Source organism: Paramisgurnus dabryanus, chromosome 2 (genome assembly GCF_030506205.2).
Source record: "Paramisgurnus dabryanus chromosome 2, PD_genome_1.1, whole genome shotgun sequence".
NCBI classification, from domain to species: domain Eukaryota; kingdom Metazoa; phylum Chordata; class Actinopteri; order Cypriniformes; family Cobitidae; genus Paramisgurnus; species Paramisgurnus dabryanus.
This window is the reverse complement of record NC_133338.1, coordinates 3,025,948-3,047,870: the sequence shown is the minus strand read 5'-3', so window position 1 is coordinate 3,047,870 and position 21,923 is coordinate 3,025,948. Positions and strand designations below refer to the sequence as shown.

At 39.0% G+C, this 21,923-nt stretch overlaps 1 protein-coding gene across 1 annotated transcript in view; it reads right to left on the bottom strand.

Annotated features, from left to right (window-relative positions):
- LOC135783394 (multiple PDZ domain protein) overlaps positions 1-21,923 on the bottom strand; it is a 65,470-nt gene that overhangs the window by 3,569 nt on the left and 39,978 nt on the right. Inside the window, exons 18-38 of the mRNA XM_073813686.1 lie at positions 21,674-21,829; positions 19,732-20,058; positions 19,518-19,623; positions 18,300-18,498; positions 18,021-18,062; positions 14,427-14,516; positions 14,245-14,340; positions 12,346-12,523; positions 12,069-12,179; positions 8,252-8,302; positions 5,359-5,430; positions 4,705-4,861; positions 4,089-4,285; positions 3,554-3,645; positions 3,399-3,474; positions 3,063-3,149; positions 2,726-2,828; positions 2,501-2,646; positions 2,327-2,410; positions 2,033-2,226; positions 1,629-1,776 (exon numbers count right to left, since the gene is read on the bottom strand). Of these exons, the coding sequence (XP_073669787.1) occupies positions 1,629-1,776; positions 2,033-2,226; positions 2,327-2,410; positions 2,501-2,646; positions 2,726-2,828; positions 3,063-3,149; positions 3,399-3,474; positions 3,554-3,645; positions 4,089-4,285; positions 4,705-4,861; positions 5,359-5,430; positions 8,252-8,302; positions 12,069-12,179; positions 12,346-12,523; positions 14,245-14,340; positions 14,427-14,516; positions 18,021-18,062; positions 18,300-18,498; positions 19,518-19,623; positions 19,732-20,058; positions 21,674-21,829 (2,712 nt within the window). The remainder of the gene's footprint in view (positions 1-1,628; positions 1,777-2,032; positions 2,227-2,326; positions 2,411-2,500; positions 2,647-2,725; positions 2,829-3,062; positions 3,150-3,398; positions 3,475-3,553; positions 3,646-4,088; positions 4,286-4,704; positions 4,862-5,358; positions 5,431-8,251; positions 8,303-12,068; positions 12,180-12,345; positions 12,524-14,244; positions 14,341-14,426; positions 14,517-18,020; positions 18,063-18,299; positions 18,499-19,517; positions 19,624-19,731; positions 20,059-21,673; positions 21,830-21,923) is intronic.

Here is a 21,923-nt window from a genome sequence, read left to right as displayed (position 1 = left end):
TTTTAAACTTTTACAATGAAAAATGTCTGCAAATTGAAATAAAGTAAGAGATCAGGGAGCTCCTCACTTGCGTTTCCATTACGGTGCATTCACACGGTGCGTCAGCGTTAACGCTTCCCATTCACTTTCAATGGGTGACATCATGCGTTGCCGAACTGAATTGTGGATCCGTCAGTGTCGCGTCACTGCCGTTGCTCGCGGAAGAAGTTGAACATTTCTCAACTTTTCAAGGGGCGACGCGTGCGTCAGCCAATCAGATCGCCTTATGCAAATAACATAGACTGAGCCAGCCAATTACGTTTATGGAAGACCGGAGCATATATTGAAGCCACTGCGATTGGCTGTTGGCCACGCTTCAGACAAGCGTTCCGTTAAGCGTTAACGCTTACGCCCCGTGTGAATGTACCGTTACTCTTAAAATTAAGGAAATTGAGTTGGCGCTGATAGCCCTGTGGTTAATGGGCTGACATATAGCGCTAGTGCGTTCATGGTGACCCGAGTTCGATTCCCATCTCTGTGGTACATTGCCGATCCTGCTCCCCTATCTCCACCCAACACTTTACTGTCAACTCTCTACTACAACACTATCCAAAATAAAGGCAAAAAATGCTCTAATATATATATATATATATATATATATATATATATATATATATATATATATATATATATATATATACACAAGTTCCCTCAAGCGAATGATTCGGGATTCGACTGCTCTGTATGCTTTCGTGTCGCTCTCACAGTATTTTGATGTCATCCGCCTGCCAATTTGCGTGGTACCGTATAAAGTCAAACACACCTCTCATTAGGGACTTTAAGCAACAGCCTCTGGTGGAACGGCAACGGCATTCTGGCGTTGTATTGCGCATGCTTAACGGTCTACTACGGGAGAACAGCTGATTTGCCGTAGTCGCTACAACGTGAGAGTTTGTGTAAATAAATGTTATGTTTTATGGCATATGACATTGTAATTCCATCAGTTTATGATTGTACCACATGTCTTTTATATAATATCTGTTAAAATGTTTTAAATTTAAGCTAATTTTAAAGATTTTTAAGTATTCAATGTTTTCAAGTATTGCTTAAATCTAGGTTTTTAAACTTATTTACATCATACAATAGTAAAAACTCATCTTCTGACAAAAGATTGTCATTTAATGACAAAACCAACGCTTCTCTTGCTTTTTTAAATGACATTTTTTTGTTTCTCAATAAATGAATAAATACCGCGTTGCGCTGTCCTGCTTACGGTTGCTTAGTGATTTTTATGTTCTTGGCTACGGCGGTGTGACAGCATACTTCCGGTCGCCGTAGCCGTTCCTTTCTCAGCTGTTGCTTAAAGTCCCAATTATATTTTAGTTGCATAACATTGGTTAATAAAAACACTTACGTTTAGAAATAACGCTAAAGTTTTGTGCAAATATTTAATGGAAACAACTACTACTATTAGCAAGCTTAAAAGAACAGCGCATCATGCGCTAATTTATGAATAAATCAGAAAAAATGCACAAGAGTGTTGTCTGTTTATTGTTTTAGTATTTTGTAGCACCCGTCTCACATTAAATATTGACTTAAATATTAAACCGGATTTCTTCTACTGTGATGAGGTCAGATGTAATATTCACCTTGAGAATAGCGGCAACATATTCTTGTGTGGCACAGCGGACATCTTCACTGTTAACAGAGAGAATCTGATCTCCCTGCATCAGACGCCCATCACTCTCCACGACTCCACCCTTCACAATGTCTGATACAAAGACTCCGGTGTCATTCCTGACATTAAAACAATAAACAACAACTCAAAAACTGTACAAGCCAAATGTGTTTATTTGTTTTGTTATATGACAAAGAATAGTTTGGAGATAGAGATGATAAAACGATGATAAACGTAAAGCGTTAAAACTTTCAAGCAAGGACGTGTTAAAACAGAATTCAATTATGTAAAGTCAGCAAAATCTGCCCCAGACAGACACCTATTAGCCAGACCAGCACTATAATTTAATTTTCCTGGTTTTAAATGTTTTTGTACCGTCTCCCGACGATGCTGAGCCCGAGACCTTGGCCTGGTTTCTTCTGAAACTCAACAGTCAAAGTGTCCCACATTTCCTCTTCCTTATACTGGCCTTCATCCCTGAAGATGATCAGCCGAACCTGCTGTGGTGTCTGTCGTAAAACATTGATCGCCTCATCGTGGGTCGCCAAGCGCAAGTCTATGCCATTTACCTGTCCGGCATTTAAAAGAGGGGTGCAACAAGAAGTTATGAAGAGATAAAAGAAGGGAAGGGAAGTCTGTTTTAAAGTCATGACTAGTGTGATGTTTCACCTCCAGGATCTGATCTCCTGCCCAGAGCCGACCATCTTTAGATGCAGCGCCCTCCTCATACACCTCATGAATTATTATTGTTCCCTGGACACAAGGAGTGACACGGACAGACCTGTGTGTTAACTGTGTTAACTTAAGTTTACTAACACTATGTCTACTATGATGTGTATTCACCAATAAAGTATCACAGCCGCCCACAATGCTGAGCCCGAGTCCTGTTCTGCCTTTACAGATCTCTATAGTGGTCTCACAGCCGGGGATTATGGGACACGTCACTGGATCAGAAGCTAAGGTCGCCGGTGTTGAACATCTGCTTGAACCTGTGACCAAAATAAACATCATGACAAAAAAACAGGTTCTGATTTGTGAACAAAACCCATTTGGATTGACTTTACTTACTTCTAAAAGGCTCAGTCTCGGATGTTAAAGATGTCAAAGATGGACAGGTTTGAGGGCTGATTCCCGAGTCTGATCTTGAGCACATCTGATTGGCTGAGGCGAGCTGGGGGTGGGGTCAGAGCAAGTTTCTTAGTTTAGGGCTTTTATAACTTGTTGTGGCGTTATTCATTACACACACTTTTCACATCTGAACATATCATTAATTATTTAATTATATAAGATATATGCTAATATATATATGACTACAACACAGCTTTGGTATCGTAAGAGAGCTAAACAGAAAATCTTTTGATAACTGGCCAGTAACTCCACTATACGTTGATTGTCAGATTCTTACCCTTGGTCCATTATCTTCCACATTCTGATTCATCCATCCATTTCTGTTGCTATCCTCCTTCAGGATCACACCCACCTCTCCATCCTCCTATCATCCGTAAGAGAGAGAAACAAAGATCAGTGTACAGAAGGTCCACACATATAAAGAAAACTCCATCCTAGAGAGTTTAAGATGTCGACCTTCAAGTTCGACTAATATCAAACTTTTAAAGTGCTTTTAAACATACTCAGAGAGTAGGGGAGAATCAGACATTTACTTTATGATTTTTTAATAAAATTATAAGTGTACATTAAAGAAAAATAATGAAAAGTATTATCTGTTTATGTGTGCGTTTACCTCTGTGTTTATATCCAGTATGTCTGTAAACTCATTCATCGGCCCAACAGCCATTTGACTCAAAGCATCTCTGTTCCTGAAACACACAAACACATATCATCGTTAACGTGTTTTTAACATGTGACTTTAGATCAGCACCATCACCTCTGACATACCTTATGAAGATGATTTTGACCTTCGATGGGGTTCTCTTAATGATGTCTGAGGCGTTTTGATGACTGCGGCCGTACAGTACCTGACCGTTGATCTGTGATGATCAGACAAATCAGTTTATTGTCAAATAATAACAGCCACACACTGAAACACTGCACATAAGGTGAACAAACTGAACAATGCATATTTCTGTAAAAAAAAAAAAAAACTAAAACATTGGAAGTGTGCAACATTGAAATTCATCAGCAAAAACAGACAGCAGAAAACTCCGGGACAAATCTGGACCGGATTTCCTCCTGCAGATTCACCGTGGAGTTGAAACATGTTTAAGAAATAAAACAGTTTTGAAAATGCATAACTATAAAGTCTTTTGTCTGGACATTTTTTTGTCCAACCTCATCTTTACCATCATTGCATTTGAACATAAAATGCTTCCACACCTCTTCAGGATGAGATGCAAAGTATTGAAAATGTTCATATCCTCTGGAAAAAAGCATGCACATTTAAGAATCAATTCAGTCTCTGCGTTTCCCTCACCTCCAGAAGTTCATCTCCCACAATAATTCGTCCATCCTGACCAGCGGCGCCGCTTTGATCGATGCCCACCACAAACACACTCATACGAGAGCGGTCTCTGTTCCCAGCCAGACTCAAACCCAGACCCGTACGACCTTTCTCCAGCTCGATCAAGTGCAGTTCACCCGGCAAACCACCATAGCGCTCTCTTACCTTCTCTTCTCACAAACAAACAAACACGTTAAAGACACTGTAAATGAATCTGTGGAGTTCTGCTGCCACCTGCTGGTCAGTTAACACTTAAAAAATAAGATTTACCATACAAACATTTTTCTTTAAAAAAAATTATCTTAGCCTTGTTTGCATTTGACACTTAATATACTATATACCCTAAACTTCTTTAGTTCACCTTTATGTTGTTCCATCACATCTACATTATTTTCTTTCTTAATGGAAAACAAAATAAATATTTTTTATACTATAATTCTCCATATCATTTTGTGTTTTCACAGACAAATTCAAGTCATAGATGTTTAGAATGACGTAAGGTGCCCAAATTTAACTTTTCCGTTTGAGTGAGGTGGTGTTTGGCGCACTCTGGTGTCAACTGTGTGTTATGAATACATGTAAGACTCACTCCAGCTGTAGCCGTACTCATCCTCCTCTTCTTCCTCTTCATCAGTATCAGGGGTGAGACAGTCAGGAATCTCCATCAGAGCGTCTGTGTCCGTCTCACCGATGTGTGGAACGAGGACGGATGTCGCCGGAGAGATGTTTCCAGTCTCACGATTCAGCTGTTATCACAAAATATATTTTTTAAATAATTAATATCATCAATTGAGAATATTAATATTATCTATAGCTCATTATTTAGCACTCCCTCTGTCTGCACAGCAACCCACATAACAGTATCAAGTCCTAAGACATGCTGTCAACATTTACTCAACAATTTACTGTTATTTCCAAATCCAAATGTTTTTCACTTCAATTCTTGTCCTCATATAAAACAGCACATAAATCATATAAAACTACAATTATGAGACATTTATTGTTTTACCTTCTTTATTTCACGGAAGAAACATCATCAATTGTTTCATTTTAGAAAGGCAGCCTAAGCACTTTTAAATAATGCAAATATCAAATGTGCAAAGTAATGAAAATGTGCATTTTCTTTCTATGTTCATCAAGCAGAGGAAGAGAGTATCAGGTATATGCAAATGTCATGAAATCAAATCCAAACTGCATATACATGAAAGAAAAAAGCACACGGACACACACACACGACACGAACCTTAAACGGTGTAGGGGTAAAGGGATTAGTCGGACACAGACGGAGGAAAAGTCTACTGTGAGTCTCAACGGCCTACAGAAAACAGAGAACCAGGACCAGTGAGAGAGAGACAGAGAGAGAGAGAGAGAGCAGTGTGTGAACTACTTCAGACTACAGCACAAGACATACAGTGAGGAACATAAGTATTTGAACACCGTGCTATTTTGCAAGTTCTCCCACTTAGTACTCCCATCATGGAGGGGTCTGAAATTGTCATCGTAGGTGCATGTCCACTGTGAGAGACATAATCTAAAAAAAATCAAGAAATCACAATGTATGATTTTTTAACCATTTATTTTTATGATACAGCTGCAAATGAGTATTTGAACACATGAGAAAACCAATTTTAATATTTGGTACAGTAGCCTTTGTTTGCAATTACAGAGGTCAAACGTTTCCTGTAGTTTTTCACCAGGTTTGCACACACACTGCAGGAGGGATTTTGGCCCACTCCTCCAAACAGATCTTCTCTAGATCAGTCAGGTTTCTGGCCTGTTGCTGAAAAACACAGAGTTTGAGCTCCCTCCAAAGATTTTCTATTGGGTTTAGGTCTGGAGACCCCCCAGAACCTTGATATGCTTCTTACAGAGCCACTCCTTGGTTATCCTGGCTGTGTGCTTCGGGTCATTGTCATGTTGGAAGACCCAGCATCGACTCATCTTCAATGCTCTAACTGAGGGAAGGTCATCCTCTCCTTAATACAGTCCAGTCGCCCTGTCCCATGTGCAGAAAAACATCCCCAAAGCATGATGCTACCACCCCCATGCTTCACATTAGGCATGGTGTTCTTGAGATGGTACTCTTCATTCTTCTTCCTCCAAACACATTTAGTGGAATTATGACCGAAATGTTTTATTTTGGTCTCATTTGACCACATGACTTTCTCCCATGACTCCTCTGGATCATCCAAATGGTCATTGGCAAACTTAAGACGGACCTGGACATGTGCTGGTTTAAGCAGGGGAACCTTCCGTGCCATGCATGATTTCAAACCATGACGTCTTAGTGTATTACCAACAGTAACCTTGGAAACGGTGGTCCCAGCTCTTTTCAGGTCATTGACCAGCTCCTCCTCCTTTCTTAGGATCATTGAGACCCCACGAGGTGAGATCTTGCATGGAGCCCCAGTCCAAGGGAGATTGACAGTCATGTTTAGCTGCTTCCATTTTCTAATGTTTGCTCCAACAGTGGACCTTTTTTCACCAAGCTGCTTGGCAATTTCTCCGTAGCCCTTTCCAGCCTTGTGGAGGTGTACAATTTTGTCTCTAGTGTCTTTGGACAGCTCTTTGGTCTTGGCCATGTTAGTAGTTGAATTCTTACTGATTGTATGGGGTGGACAGGTGTCTTTATGCAGCTAATGACCTTAAACAGGTGCATCTAATTTAGGATAATAAATGGAGTGGAGGTGGACATTTTATAGGCTTACTAACAGGTCTCTGAGGGCCAGAATTCTAGCTGATAGCCAGGTGTTCAAATACTTATTTGAAACTGTATCATACAAATAAATAGTTATGATTTCTGGATTTTTTTAGATTATGTCTCTCACTGTGGAAATGCACCTACGATGACAATTACAGACCCCTCCATGATTTCTAAGTGGGAGAACTTGCAAAATAGCAGGGTGTTCAAATACTTATTTTCCTCACTGTATAGGGGTGGTTTCCCGGACACGGATTAGCTTAAGATAGGACTAGATCTTAGTTTAATTAGGTAATATAACTAGTTTTAACAACATGCCTTAATAAAAACATTACTTGTGTGCATTTTGAGGCAAAACAAAGGGCACTGATGTATTTTAAGATATGTCAGTGCAAGTTGTTTTCCGTTTGGACAGCTCTAACATTTATTTTAGTCTAGGACTAGCCTAATCCCTGTCTGGGAAACCGCCTCTTAGAAAAAGATCATCTACATTATACATTGCGATCTGAGGTTATCTGAGAATACACTTCATGCACTTATCATTGTCTTGATTTCGGGCTGTGTTTAAGTGAATTCACTGAATTCTCTGCAGTATAAACTATGTACTCTCTGTCTATTTAAATAAATAGTAAGTGCAGCAGAAGGCATCATGCAATGAAAATTCTTGCAACCAATAGCATTATATAGTGAGTGGCAACTACTTCTTCATGGATATATATATAATAGGCTTTTATCTTTTTCAAATGTTTTGAAAAAAATGTATCAATTATGCATTCATTATGTCCAAATCTAAAGATTTCAGATGGAGCGCACTTTGAAAAGCTACAATATTTCAAACTACAGGGATGACGTATTTTTGTAGGCGGTTCTATCAACCCGAAGTCGATGGGTTTTTCAAATGTGGTTTTGGTTAAACTTATTAGATAAGATATTGGGTAACACAAGCCCAAGATATTTTCACAAATTATTCTATAACATAAAACACTAGACTCCAGTACCCTTGTAAAAGCTTTAAAGTGTCTTTAAAAGTGTGGTTGCTAAATGGTTTCTACATGGGACTTTAAACGTCAACTCATCACCCATGTTGATCTCAAAACAACGCAACATGGGCACAATTTCCAACAAACATTCATCCACAGGGTATTTTCTTATCAGGAAACATGTTTATAAATGTGTTGAATAAAGTTTGAAAGCGCTGTTGGAAGCTTGGTGGTAATGACGTTGATGTACTGTACATCGCTGATCTTAGTCAGTATTGAAGATATCAATATAATATTGTACAGAATGTTCTATACATCACGTATGATGATTTTATGTAGAAAAATAACGTTAGCTGGGTTTTACAGGCATGGTCGCTTATCTCTAAAACGAAGAAAGCTGAAATGAAGACATATACAGAAGCAGCACCTCCCATCAGATGATTTTGTGCGCTCACCTCCTCACTGCTGGACTCTGATCTGCTCTCCACTGCATCCATCACAGATGTCTATCAATAAAATACAAAATAAACTCATCATTATCAGACACAAATCTCTTAGCCTCACTGATGTCACTCCTAATCATTCTCACTTCATCTAGAAACAGAGTAAGGATGACCCATAGATATGGAGAGATTTTACATTTAATTTAGTTTTGTTATGACAGTACATCACTGTCCATGAATCACTAAAACAAAGAGTTCACCGCATATGTTAATTACTTTATGTGAATGTAAAATGTACTTTGATAAGAGCTACACAACTTCAAATCATTCCCAGAATTATAGACGTTTCTTAAGCAGAACATATGAAGTTGTAAAGCCGCTATGTTCCTGCGCCAGTATATCTGCATCAACACATTTTCATCCAGAGACCTAAAACATTCAGACAAAACTGATATTTCAAAAACTCCATCAACAACCAGCAGGTAAAGTGTTGTTATCGGTGTGATAACAGGCCTGTGGGTAACTCTTAATGGTGGAGTCGGGACTGAATTAAACACATGTTGGATTGTGTTCCCTCTTCAACTCGCTGTAAATGTATTTAGTGGCTAAGCTGAGATGAATGAGAGAAGGTAACGGGAAGAAATTCTGAGAGTTGAGATAAGACTGTTGACTCAAAGCTTAAGAGAAATTACCTGACGCTTAGGCATAGAGGGAAACATTTTAAAAACCAAAGAGAGAGAGAGAGAGAGAGAGAGAGAGAGAGAGAGAGAGAGAGAATGTTGTGGGTAAGGCTGAATACAGAATTCCCTTTATGACATTTAGCATAAATACAGGAAAATATAAATAAATAATAACAATGAAATACCTTTTATCTGTTTAGTAGAAAACATATTGAGAAAACAGAAATCTGTTTAACCTTTTTCGCCCTTGCGGCCCTACTTAGTATGCAGTTGTTATAAACACACGTGTTAAGGACTAAAAATACACATATGTGAGGGTCAGCGCACAGTGCACGTGATGCAAATTTCCCCACGGGTATAGTAATGCGCATACTGTACCTACATGTGCTTGTACTTTGTATGCGCAGGTTGCACATATGCATTTCATTTTCTTAAAAAGAAATGAGTTTATCCACAAGATGACCAGGGGGGCATCGATATACAAGGTAGTTGACTGCATAAATAACACAGAATGGACCAGAAAGCCTACAAGGAAACCACATGTGACCCCAAAACCATAGGGTCATAGGGTCAATTTGTTTAAAATTTAGATTTATAAGTCATCTAATAGCTGAATAAATAAGCTTTTTATTGATGTATGGTTTCTTGGGACAATATTTGGCAGAGATGCAACGATTTAAAAATCTGGATTCTGAGGGTGCAAAAAAATCTAAATATTGAGAAAATCGCCTTTAATGTTGTCCAAATGAAGTCCTTAGCTACACATACAGTATTACTATTGATGAATACATTTGACATACAGTAGGAAATATACAAAATATCTTCACGGAACGTGATATTCACTAAATATCCTAATGATTTCCAGCATAAAAAGTCAATAATTTTGACCCATACAATGTATTGTTAGCTATTGCTACACATATACCTGTGCGACTTACAACTGGTTTTGTGGTTGAGGGTCGCAATTATATATAAGAGATTGTGTGAAGAGGTCAGGAAATACCTTAATTTAAGGGCCGGGTATAGCTTTTTTGTGAATCCGGCTCCCATGCAATACAAATTATTTTTTATTCAAATTATTACTCTACCAGGCCGCTAGCGCAGCACTGATTCGCAACATTTACAGTACGTAAAAAATTTGGATAGATGAAGAAAAGTAGCTGATCCACCATTGCAAACAAAGTTTAGAACAAAAATCAAGAAAACAAAGAACAGAAATCAAACATTATGGTGATGAAAATGCTCCACAGCTTTTTGGTCTTGGAAGAACTGAAAACAAAAGAAGAAAAGACAATGGTGTATGTGCAAACACGGTATATTGCCTTTGTGTAATTGTTTGTAGTGTTGTGACCTGTCTTAGGGGCTAATCACACCAAACGCAATTTAAAGGACAAGTTCGGTATTTTAGACTTAAAGCCCTGTTTTCAGATTGTTTATGATGAAATAGAACGGTTTTGACTGAAATTTCGACATATGATGCTGGCTCGAGAATTTTCGGGTGTTTCTTGTGTCACCTCCCACCTCTATAATGGCTCTATAGGTGCACTGGAAAAATCCTTATTAAAATGCATTAAACTTCCGTTTACAATGACGTGAAACTCACCGAGTGGTCAGGGGTGTTCACTGATATGCTCACACAAAAATCGCTGCAAAAGACGCATTCCAACAGGTTTTATCGTAGTTTTGTTCAACTCCATTGACTTGTATTAGATGTGCTGTGAGGTACGGTATTACTACACGCCGGGAACTTTGTTTGTATTCTTGCAATTGGCAAAGGCGGATTATCGCCACCAACTGGGCTGGAGTGTTTATTTTTCAAGCTCTTAACGGAAGAATATACGGGTGTGCGGCAAAAAACGCAAGGCGCGCATAAACAGCGTGCATACCATAGACTGTAAAAAAAGATGGACGACGCGACGTCGCCTCCCACCATTGTAATGAATTGAAGCCAAAAATGTCCGACCACGGTCGCCGCCATGTTACGTAAAAACGTCAGTTTGGAGCCAAGGCATGCGCAGAAGGAATCGTCCGTGGAGCCAGGGGCGGAGCCGCGGTATCAAACTTCCGCCCAAACGCTGGCGCGACCAATTCAACCACGCCAATCATAACAACACGCCTCGTTTCTATAAAATTAAATTACTAGCTAAAATGAAACTTACCACAATAATGAACACTTGAATATATATCAGCGTGATAAAAACTATTTGAAAGGACCAAAACCATCTTTCGGAAACTTTTATTGGAAGTGTAAATAATTTTTTTTATTTAGAGCAGAGTCCCATTCGTTTCAATGGAGAGGGCGGGGTTTATGACTTGTACTGCAGCCAGCCACCGGGGGGCGATCAAAGAGCCAGAGGCTTCACTTTTCAAGGCTTATGAGGCACACCCGGTGCATACGCTCACTGCCCATAGAATATCATTCAAGAAAGGCGCCTGCAACTGCTATTAACGCGTTTGGTGTGATTGGCCCTTAACCTTTTCATGCGCATTGTCGTACGCGGACTGTCCACGCGGTCTCAAATTTTGGGCAGCACGAGGACGGCCAAGAGAGGTATGGCATGTTCCAATGCTTCCTGCTTCCATAGGTGACCCGTGGGTAGGGTTGGTGCAAGTAAAGAAATTGTCACTTTATTTGCAGGGCGAGTTGGGGTGGGTCATAAAAAAACACTTTTAGGCTGAAAAAAGCTTGTTTTCATTTACATTACAATGCCTAATATGTCTATTTAACTCATTCTTCGCCAGCCTTTTTTGGAAAAGCTGCCTGGCAGCATTTTTTGTGATTTTCACAAAAGTTTCCAGGAAAATGTCTTCTATAAAACTCGGCAGGAAAGCGTCATTGGCAGGGAAATGTTTTCCCTTAATCGACAAGATAACTTGTCAATGATGGGGAAAGAGTTAATAGTCGCGGGTGCAGGGCTGGTTGTAAAAATAGATACAATGGTGGGAGTTGGGCCAAATAGTTTAATAAAAGTGGGACCCGCGGGTTTTAAATGGAACTATGTATGCGTTTAAGTCAAATGAAGTATGCTTAAAGAGACAAGTGTGCATTTAACTCTAATTCCAGCTTTATGCATTTTACACAGAGCTAACAAACTTCTCTCACTATAGTGATATATGAGAATCTGTTTGTGTTTGTGTGTTATACTGACTTTGGGTTTGTTTATAATGCTCTGGACCAGAAACACTACAGGATTTCCAGCATTACGGATGGCCTCCACCGCCTGCTCATGACTGGCATCACGCAGATCCACTCCATCCACCTGTCACACGTATACACAATGTTTCAAGACTTTATCACGGTGCATTCCTGGATTTACTTTTCCAAAAAAATGATACATGTTATGCTGCAAGCATCTTCATTTCATGAGCTTCATTTGGAGCAGTCTTCACATTGAGTGTGTTTATAATGTTTAGGTGTGTGCGTACCTCTATAATCCTGTCTCCTGTCTTCAGTGAGCTGCCGTGTCCTGCAGGACTGTCCTCTAGGATGTGTTTAATAAAAATGCCCCGCATCACTTCCCCGTTGCTAAGGCGACTGCCCATACCTCTGCCGCCGACAATACTGATGCCCAGAGATTTACCCGTCTCTCTGTACAGCTCCACTCTGAACACACAAACACACACAGAGTTCACACACTTAACAACAGTCTCACAATACACTTACATAAACTTAATAACTCAGAAATTCTGTTTAGAGTTGAACTAGTGTCTTAGGACAGATTTTGTGTCAGAGCAATATGTGTGTGTGTGCATACCTGTCTATGGGCCCTATTTTGCACACAGCGCAATTGACTTTGTCAGTGCACAGCGGATTTTTCCCTCCACAGACGCACGTCGGCAAACTAGGGAATGAACTTGCGCTCCCTGGGCGGTTCAGTGCAAAAAAGGAGGCGTGTTCCGGCGCAAACCATCCCTGATGCTATTTTGCAGTTTCAAAAAAAAATTGCGCCACTGACCAGAAAAAAATAGTCTAAAGTCAGTGGCGCGTTGCGCGCTGTTCATTATGCTATTTTAAAGCAACACTATGTAGTTTCCATGTAAAAATGACTTACAGCTCCCCCATCTGGTTGAAAAGCGCAACAGTGCCTGGTATCAGACACTCTTCTGCAGGCAGGGGGAGGGGCGGGGCTGTGTTTCCTACCCTCCACTGCCACATTCAGAGTGTCCTTGTAGCAGCTAGGAGGCTGCTCAGGTTGCAGCAACAGTACAATTTGTCCAGTTAAAAGTTGTTTTATCACTGAAATAATTTTAGAGACATTATTTAAAGGTAAAAAAACTACATAGTGTTGCTTTAAGGGCGCATGCTTGACCATAATGTATGGCGTGCACAATGCGCACACACTTTGCTTATCTAATCTACACAGATGCAACAGTTATTTTTGCAAATCATAAATTGTTACAATAAAAAATATTAACACATGAGATAAGGGAAATCATTGTGGTGAGCATTGTGGTGATAGTTTTTATTTATTGTGTGTGGCTGTGTTAAAAAATTATCATGCAAATAACGATAAAAATATTTTCATAAGTTGTGTGGCTGTATTACATTTATTTTATGTAAATTATAATTAAAATGTTTTCATAAGAAACCTTAATGTATATGAATTTGATTTGTAAGTGTACTTTGGGGTTGGACTGCTTGCGTTTATTGGCTTTCAGCGGTGAGGGTGGACGCAGCGATGTCCTCTGCTGGCGTCAGGTCCTGTGTAGAGGCAGATCCACCTCCCGTTACACGGCGTGCCTGATTTATGTAGGCAAGCTTGAGATTCCCCCGTCTCCTGACATCATTGTAGTGCTTGGCGCAACGATGGGGATGCCAGCTGATGAGACAATTGTGTCTATTTCCTCTCACGCCTGTTTAACCGACGATGATTTGGGCGGGTTTCTCCTATCCCCATACAAAACAACTTCTCTGTCTTTGACTGCTCTTACAAGAACGTGGGTCTCCTCGGCTGTGAACCGCTCCTGGCGTGCGCCTGGTAAATCCGTCATAAAATAGTAACCCGCCATGAAACTTGCACACTTGCGTATAAAGGGAATGTTGGATGACATTCTGATTGGTTTATTTGACGTTACGCCCAAACCACACCTATGAATAATGAACCTACTTCAGAACAACCCCTTATTGATTTGCGCCTGGCGCAAGAGTTATTTCTCCCGCCGGGAAAATAGCAAGAGCGCCCAAGATCCGCCCACAAAGTCACTTGCGCTTTGGGCTTCACACTTGTGTTTCAGGTCGTTAAAATAGGGCCCTATGTGTGTATATACCTGTGTGTTTATATACCCGAGTATACATGCATGTGTGTGTGTATCTGTGTCAGTTACCTCCTCGGTAGATGCCAGTTGTTGGATGTTGTTGTTTGTAGTTCACTCTCTTCTCCCTCTCCGTCTTCCCTCTCTGGAAGCTCTGAGACTCTCAGACTAAACACACCGAGTCTTTACATTTATCACTTCATGACTACATCATTAAGAGCTGATATACAAGTGTGTGTTTGTGTGGTACGTACTGTCCAGTGTCGCTGTTGTCTTCAGACTGAATGTCATTCTGCTGGCACGCTCTGTATTCTTCAATATATTCTGCTGGTACATACGTGACTCTGCACACACACACACACACACACGTGTAAAATGACTAAAAGAATACACTATCTATACCAGTGATGCTTAACTAGTGGAGCGCCATCTGGTGGTAGTCTACTGCCAAATGATTTTCATTTATTTTTCATTTGACAAAGCTTTTAACAAATTTGAAAACATATATTAAAGGGATAGTTCACCCAAAATTTAAAATTATGTCATAAATGACACACCCTCATGTCGTCCAAACTCATAAGACCTCTGTTCATCTTCGGAACACAGTTTAAGATGTTTTATATTTAGTCGGAGAGCTTGTTGACCCTTCATTGAAAATCTATGGATAGTATACAGACCCAGAAGAGAAGACAATGCTGAATAAAGTCATAATTTTTGGACCAAAATGTATCTTCGATGCTTCAACAAATTCTAACTAGCCCACTGGTGTCACATGGACTACTGTTTTTATTACCTTTCTGGACATGGACAGTATACTGTACATAGGTTTTCAATGGAGGGTCAGAAACTGTAAATATCTTAAACTGTGTTTTGAAGATGAACGGAGGTCTTACGCATTTGGAACGACATGAGGGTGAGTCATTAATGACATCATTTTCATTTTTGGGTGAACTATCCATTTTACATTTATTTTTAAAATCTATTTACAACAATAAATATATTTCTAATCTAACAACCTATACGGCCAAAAATATATTTTTCCTAGCCAAAATATAATTTTATAAAATGTATAAAATATACAATTATATTAAAACATACATACAAGAATTTTCTTCTAATGTGACATGAATATTAATGCTTTAAAATATATTTAAAAATGTACAAAATATATTGGTGAAAAAAACATATTTCAGCACATACATTTTTTGCAATTTTTTTGTATATTTTGACATGTATTTAAATTATATTTGTTATGTAAAATATATGTTTTTGCTGTATGGGTGGTTTTATATCATTTATGTTGCGTTCCTGTGTTCATTCATCTGTGACATCAAAAGCTACAGCTAAAGCAGTCAGAACGGATCTTCCTTTTATATTTTGCTATTTGCCACTACCAAATGGTTTCATGTGATCTGCAGGAGTTTTTGTTTATAGTTGTGCTTGCCACGATCCTGTAATGCGGGCAACGGCGACTGCTGGCGATGCAACAAAAATGAATAAATCTCAACAACAATTCAAGCGATGCCAGACAGCGAACCACAACCTAACACAGACAGGTTATGTTAACAGATCTGTTTCTGAATAATGAATACATATGTGATGTTTTCTCTGCAGGGAAAATCGTGCAACGTGACCGCCAACAACGGCTGTTTCTTTTCCAGGTTAGTAAATAAATGTGCCACATGGCAGAACAAATACATCTTTTGCATTACATTCAAAATACAAACTGTGAGTCAACTGTGAAACAAGACAAACAACTGGGCTTCAGGTCTTGGTTCATGAGGCAAAATCAAAAAGTGTTTTATTGCTTCATCAGTTCATTATCAGTGAAGATGACAAATCTAATGGAGGAACATCAAACCTTGTTTCACAGTTGCGTGTAAGTAAAGAGATGAGGACATTAAGATTTAAGGCACGAGTATGTGAATGAAATATTCATCATGCCTCCACTTGCTGAAAATGCATCATTAATTACAGCTTCAGTGAAAATCAATGAAAGGAAATCAAATCAAAGAGAGACATTAGTGATGCACAATAAATAATGAACAACACCATACACAAAACTTTAGCAGGTAGAAATGATCTCCATGACTTCAAGAGTGTTAATGATGGAACAGCATCCCATTAAAGAACAGAACAGAAGGTTACCAAGGAAACGAGAGACTTCACAAATACTGAAATGAAAGATGCTGGTTACTGAAGAAACTGCAGCGATTAGTGAGAGTTAGTAAGATTATGGGTCAATGACATGACATGCATATTTTCGTGTCCGGGAGCATTATTTACCATAAAAATAACTCAGTGTTTTTTAATAATAATTGTTTCGGTATCTCAAACTTGTAAAATGCCTGGTGGGGCAACTGTGCGTATAAATTAATAAAATCATCCAAATCATCGTGTATATTAGATCCTGTTCCTACAAAATTACTAAAAGAGGTATTCCCTGTAGTGTCAGACCCAATACTAAATATCATTAACTCATTATTAGAACTAGGATACGTTCCAACAGCTTTCAAACTGGCAGTTATTAGACCCCTTATTAAAAAGCTGCACCTCGACCAGGGAGAGCTTAATAGCTTTAGACCAATTTCAAATCTCCCTTTTCTTTCTAAAATACTAGAAAAAGAAGTGGAAAGTCAGCTATGCACATTCTTAGTGAATAATAATACGTATATCAGGATTCAGGCCCCACCATAGCACAGAGACAGCACTGCTTAGAGTCACAAATGACCGATCGTGGTGAAATCTCAATTCTTATATTACTAGACCTTAGTGCAGCCTTTGACACAATAGTTTACACAATCTTACTCAATTGACCAGAAAACTATGTTGGTCTTATCCTTAATCTTATTTAACCGGCCACTATCACTTTGTTTATGTAAATGAGAAAAAGTCATGTCACTCTCCGGTTAAATATGGCGTACCACAGGGATCAGTTTTAGGCCCTATCCTGTTCTTTTTTTAATGTTACCTCTAGAAGACATTATCAGGAAACATAACAGTTTTCACTGCTATGCAGGTAATACCCAGCTTTACATCTTTTACATCGTTTTCTAAGCTAACAGACTGCATTAGCGATATTAGTGACTGGATGGCAATTAACTTCCTTATGCAAAACTCCAATAAGACAAAGATACTTGTCGCTCCAAACAAAAAAATGTCAGATTACAAGATGTCCATAGATGGCTGCACTGTGGTGCTATCTTCCACAGTCAAGAACCTAGGTATGATGTTTTTTTTGATAGTCATATCTCCAACGTCTGCCGCACAGCATTCTTCCATAATAGAAATATCTCATAAATATGCCATATACAGTCTGCATCAGATGCAGAGAAGCTGATCCACGCTTTTATAAACTCAAAAATAGACTATTGTAACTCGTTACTCGGGAGATGTCATGCAAATCAGGTAAACAAGCTTCAGCTGGTTCAAAGTGCTGCTGCAAGAGTGCTTACTCGATCTAAAAAGTATGTACCATCTGACATTTTTTTTTATTCAAAATATTGCGGAAAATAAAAACATTAGAATGAAATGAAATGTTGTTCAATAAACAACTTTTTTAAAACATTGTTCCTGATTAAAAATATGCGTTACATCCAATTTTACAGATTTACTTACAAGTATTTAGGAGCTTGTTTTGTCATTGACCCATATATAGATAAAACAGATAGGTTTGTGTTTCTAGAAAGTGTACTGGACATGCAGGGTATTCAGTTATTTGTACACTTCAATAATTGAAATTAAAGAAGGGCCTTGGCGGACATGAATGATAACATCAATTGAATAAAGCTATGCAGGTGAGAGTCAGACAATGAGGACGGACAGTATAAATCAATCTCAGTACTCACACAGAGACGGAGCTGTGATCTTCATTTAATGCACCTGTTGAGCTAGAAATGAAGTCAAGATCATTTTTACGATCGACAGCTCTCTGCAGCAGGTTCTGGGTCATCATTGGGTAACGCTTGATTCATTTATGATGTTTTCTGAATAGTTCGTAATTATTGATTTCCGGTGGTGTTATTAGCTGATTTCATTAAAATGAACTTAACTTGATTTCGTCAAAATAAGAAGTAAGGAAGGTTTCTGTCATATAACCTGTGTTTGTATAACTGTGGGCATCTCACCTCATGTCTGGTCCAATCAGAGAGTGTTTACGCAGCATAGCTCGAGCCTGGGCATTGGTCAGAGTTCCCATTGGTTCTCCATTAATGGCCAGGATAAGGTCACCGACCCCGAGCCGTCCGTCCCGACTGATAGAGCCACCGTGAATGATGCTGCGAATCAACATACCTGCTCCGTCCTTTAATGCGCACACAGTCATACCTGAACAATCAATGTGGAAAGGTTATGTGGAAAGTCGTGTTGATAAAGTATTAGCCAATAAAAATGATTTAGTTTGGAGTTATTCTATAGACCATTAAATTTATTAATATCTATAGCTGCGTTTCCATTACAGATATGCACAAAAGCTATTTTCATGATTCGACAAAATTTTTTTCCATTAACCGATGTTATGCGAGTAAAGAATAATTTGGTTCTCTCGTGATACATCATTTACAAAACCATGGCGGCGGGTGTGTTGGGCCTCATATGGTGCCATGCAGACCGACATGCGCATGACATCAAAATACCACGAAAGTGATGCAAAAGCATACGCAGCAGTCAACTCCCGAAAATATCGACTCGCGGTATTTTAATGTCATGTGCTTGTCGGTTCTTGGGACACCTCTTCTGTCTTGTCCTCTAATCAAACATAACACGGTATATTTAAAGAATGATCATCTGACTTTTACGCACTTCAGGTAACATGTTAATGTGTCAAAAAATTGTTTCCATTGCAGTTTTGCGATATATTCCAAGGTTGTAAATCGCGTGGTTCATTGTGATAGGATACCGTATTAAATATCTATGCGTACGGTGCGATATTTGCCGCTACATCAAGCTTTTCTTTGATGCAATTACGATTTGATTATGCATGCTTCGGCGGAAATGCGTAAATGGATGTTATGTCAATGAATGACGATGTGGAGAGTGTCAAAATAAAGGTACCCCATATCGATATTTTATGTGTGGCATTGATGCATCCTAACGGTAAAAATTTTATTGATGTATTATTACACCCCTAATATATTCCTTGTTCGAATTGCCTGAAAAACCACATCTCCCGAGTGTAAAAACTTTTTTTGTGATATATGGAAGTTTATGCAAAATTGCTGTTTCCATTGGGCACATTTTCCAATCGCTACTTCAATTTGCGCAATTGCAATGGAAAAGCAGCGTATGAACTTTTATGTAAACCACACTGCATTTCAACACAACCACAGAGAATCTAACAAATGTACCTAGACTGGAGGTTCCCTTGATGACGGTGATGGTCCTCTCGAAACTCCCAGCCATGATGGCTTTAACTTGCTCATCTACAGGTTCATCTAAAAGAAAATCTTCATCCTGTGAGAAAAAAAATTATCATCACAATCAAAAATGTGTAAAATAAACACAAACAATGCTGCAACACAAGTTTTTATAATAAAATGGTTAACAAGTTAGAGAATTTACCTTATGGAAGTCTTGGTCTCCATGGAAACCACTCTTAACCACACCCTCTTCCTCCATTACTGTGTCCATGCCAAATGACTGCACAACCCCCCTGTTTGTGTCTTCAAGGGTGGGGATAATGTCGCATAACTCTGCCTCTGATGCCAATGGCTCCGCCCCTTCCAGGCCACGTTCGCATAACAAATCAGAGTAGGCGGGTCCAAGCCTTAAAGGCCCTCCCTCAGGCACCCAGGCCACAGCACTCCTCTCCGGAGTAAAAGGCTCTGTGTTATCCATCAGTCCGGATGTGAAGGGATAATCCGTGAAAGACTCATGATGTAGGCTCTTCTGGGTGAGACAAACAACACAATTTATCCGCTGACTTATTTTCACAACAACGCTCAAATCAAAGACAGATAATCTTCCAAATAACAGAGGTGGTAATGACCCGCTGAAGTGCATCTCAAGGCAACGGGGCCAATTAGAGCGGCGTGTGAGGCGGATGAGCGTAGTTTTTGATTCATACGGCTGTAATTGAGTCGGATTCACGAGAGGCAGAATCATTCGGCTATGAATCTGAGATCTCCCATAGCAGGAGCCATAAAACCGCACATAAAACCGCAAGCGATGGGACAAATAACAATAGTCACAAATTAAAGGAAGCGAAAGCCGTTGGGCCTCTGTACGACCGCTCTGGAAAGCTTTTGTTTCTCTAAGCAATAGGAATGAATGGTGTAATTGTTGGGAAGGGCTGCGGGTTTGGGATACGCTTCAGGAGTGTTATGACTCTACAGGGTGCTGTGAAGTAGGGTGGTGATGGTGGCAACTGGGAGAAATGGCTGTACGACCAACAAATTTAACTGGTGTTTGTGTTTTATGTTTCAGTATAGCTGCTAAAGTAACACCACATACACTGATGTAGTTCTTTACAATATCTATTCTAACAAGAAAGGCATTCAGTAAAAAACAAGCAATTTTACTTTGATATTATACTGTGGATAAAGTATTAGATAAAGTACTATAACAAAGTCGTAAAATAAAGCTGAATGGCTGTATTGCTGCCTAGTGCAACATGTTGCTAAATTCACAACATGATATGGTACTAAACATAAAAATGCTAAGCATCCCATAAGAAAAAAATAATCACAGATGAGATGTCTTTAATATTTCAGCGATTTCTCCTAGACATCAAATGTAGTGCAATAGAAAGCTTTTAAAGTCTCCTACATCTCTGATATGTCTTCTGAAACGCCCAAAATCTCACAAACGTCTCTATTAGAGATTTGGTGGAGATCTCAATAAAGTCAAAAATTGAACAAAGATTTGCAAAGTCTAAATTTAAAAGGCAATGCTATTGACAATTTCAATATAAACTCATCAAATCACAAATTTAGTGCAAAAAGTAGTGCACTGAGATCTTTTTTGTTTCTTTTTCAATTAACATTAATTTAATGATTTCCCAAATCAATATGTTTTGTTAACTCTTTCCCCACCATTGACGAGTTATCTCGTCAATTAAGAAGTTTTTACGGCAATCCATATTTCCTCTATTATCCATTATGTGTCGCTCTAAAACACTGAAGTATCCATTGATCCAAAAACAGTAAAAACTCTGTGTATGTTTTGATCATCGCTCTAAATCTGATCTCTAATAAAAGTCCTTTACAAAAATACAATTATCTCAGCTTTTTTGCTCAAAATTTGGTATCTTTGAAGAAACCTACCCATATTTGAGAGGTGATAAAAAGAGAACAAATTAAGGTAGGGTAGGTTTTTTGTTGTTGTTGTTTTTGCTGTTTGAAAGCAGACACTATTCTTCATATTCTTTTATTTGATATATTGTACGTTTATATATTTATATATTTAAAGGCTTTTGTGAAAATCATCAAAACATGCTGGTGGGGAAAGAGTTTGGAGAATCGGTATTTTTTCCCCAGCTCTTGTAGGTTTAGTGTCTGTGTACCTTAGGTGTTGAGGACTGTCCGCTCATCTGATAGGTGACGTCAGGGCTGCAGATACTACCATGCTGAGCGATCATTGACGCCTGCGGTGTGTCATCGTCCTCCTCCACAAAACGATGCTCGAATGCTTTATCATCAGACAATTCGCTGGAGTCCATCTGCAGAACATTCATCATGTATATGAGAATGATCATAACTTTACATAACACTGCTGAATATGTCTAAACCAGTGTGAAGTGATTTAGTGGTCTT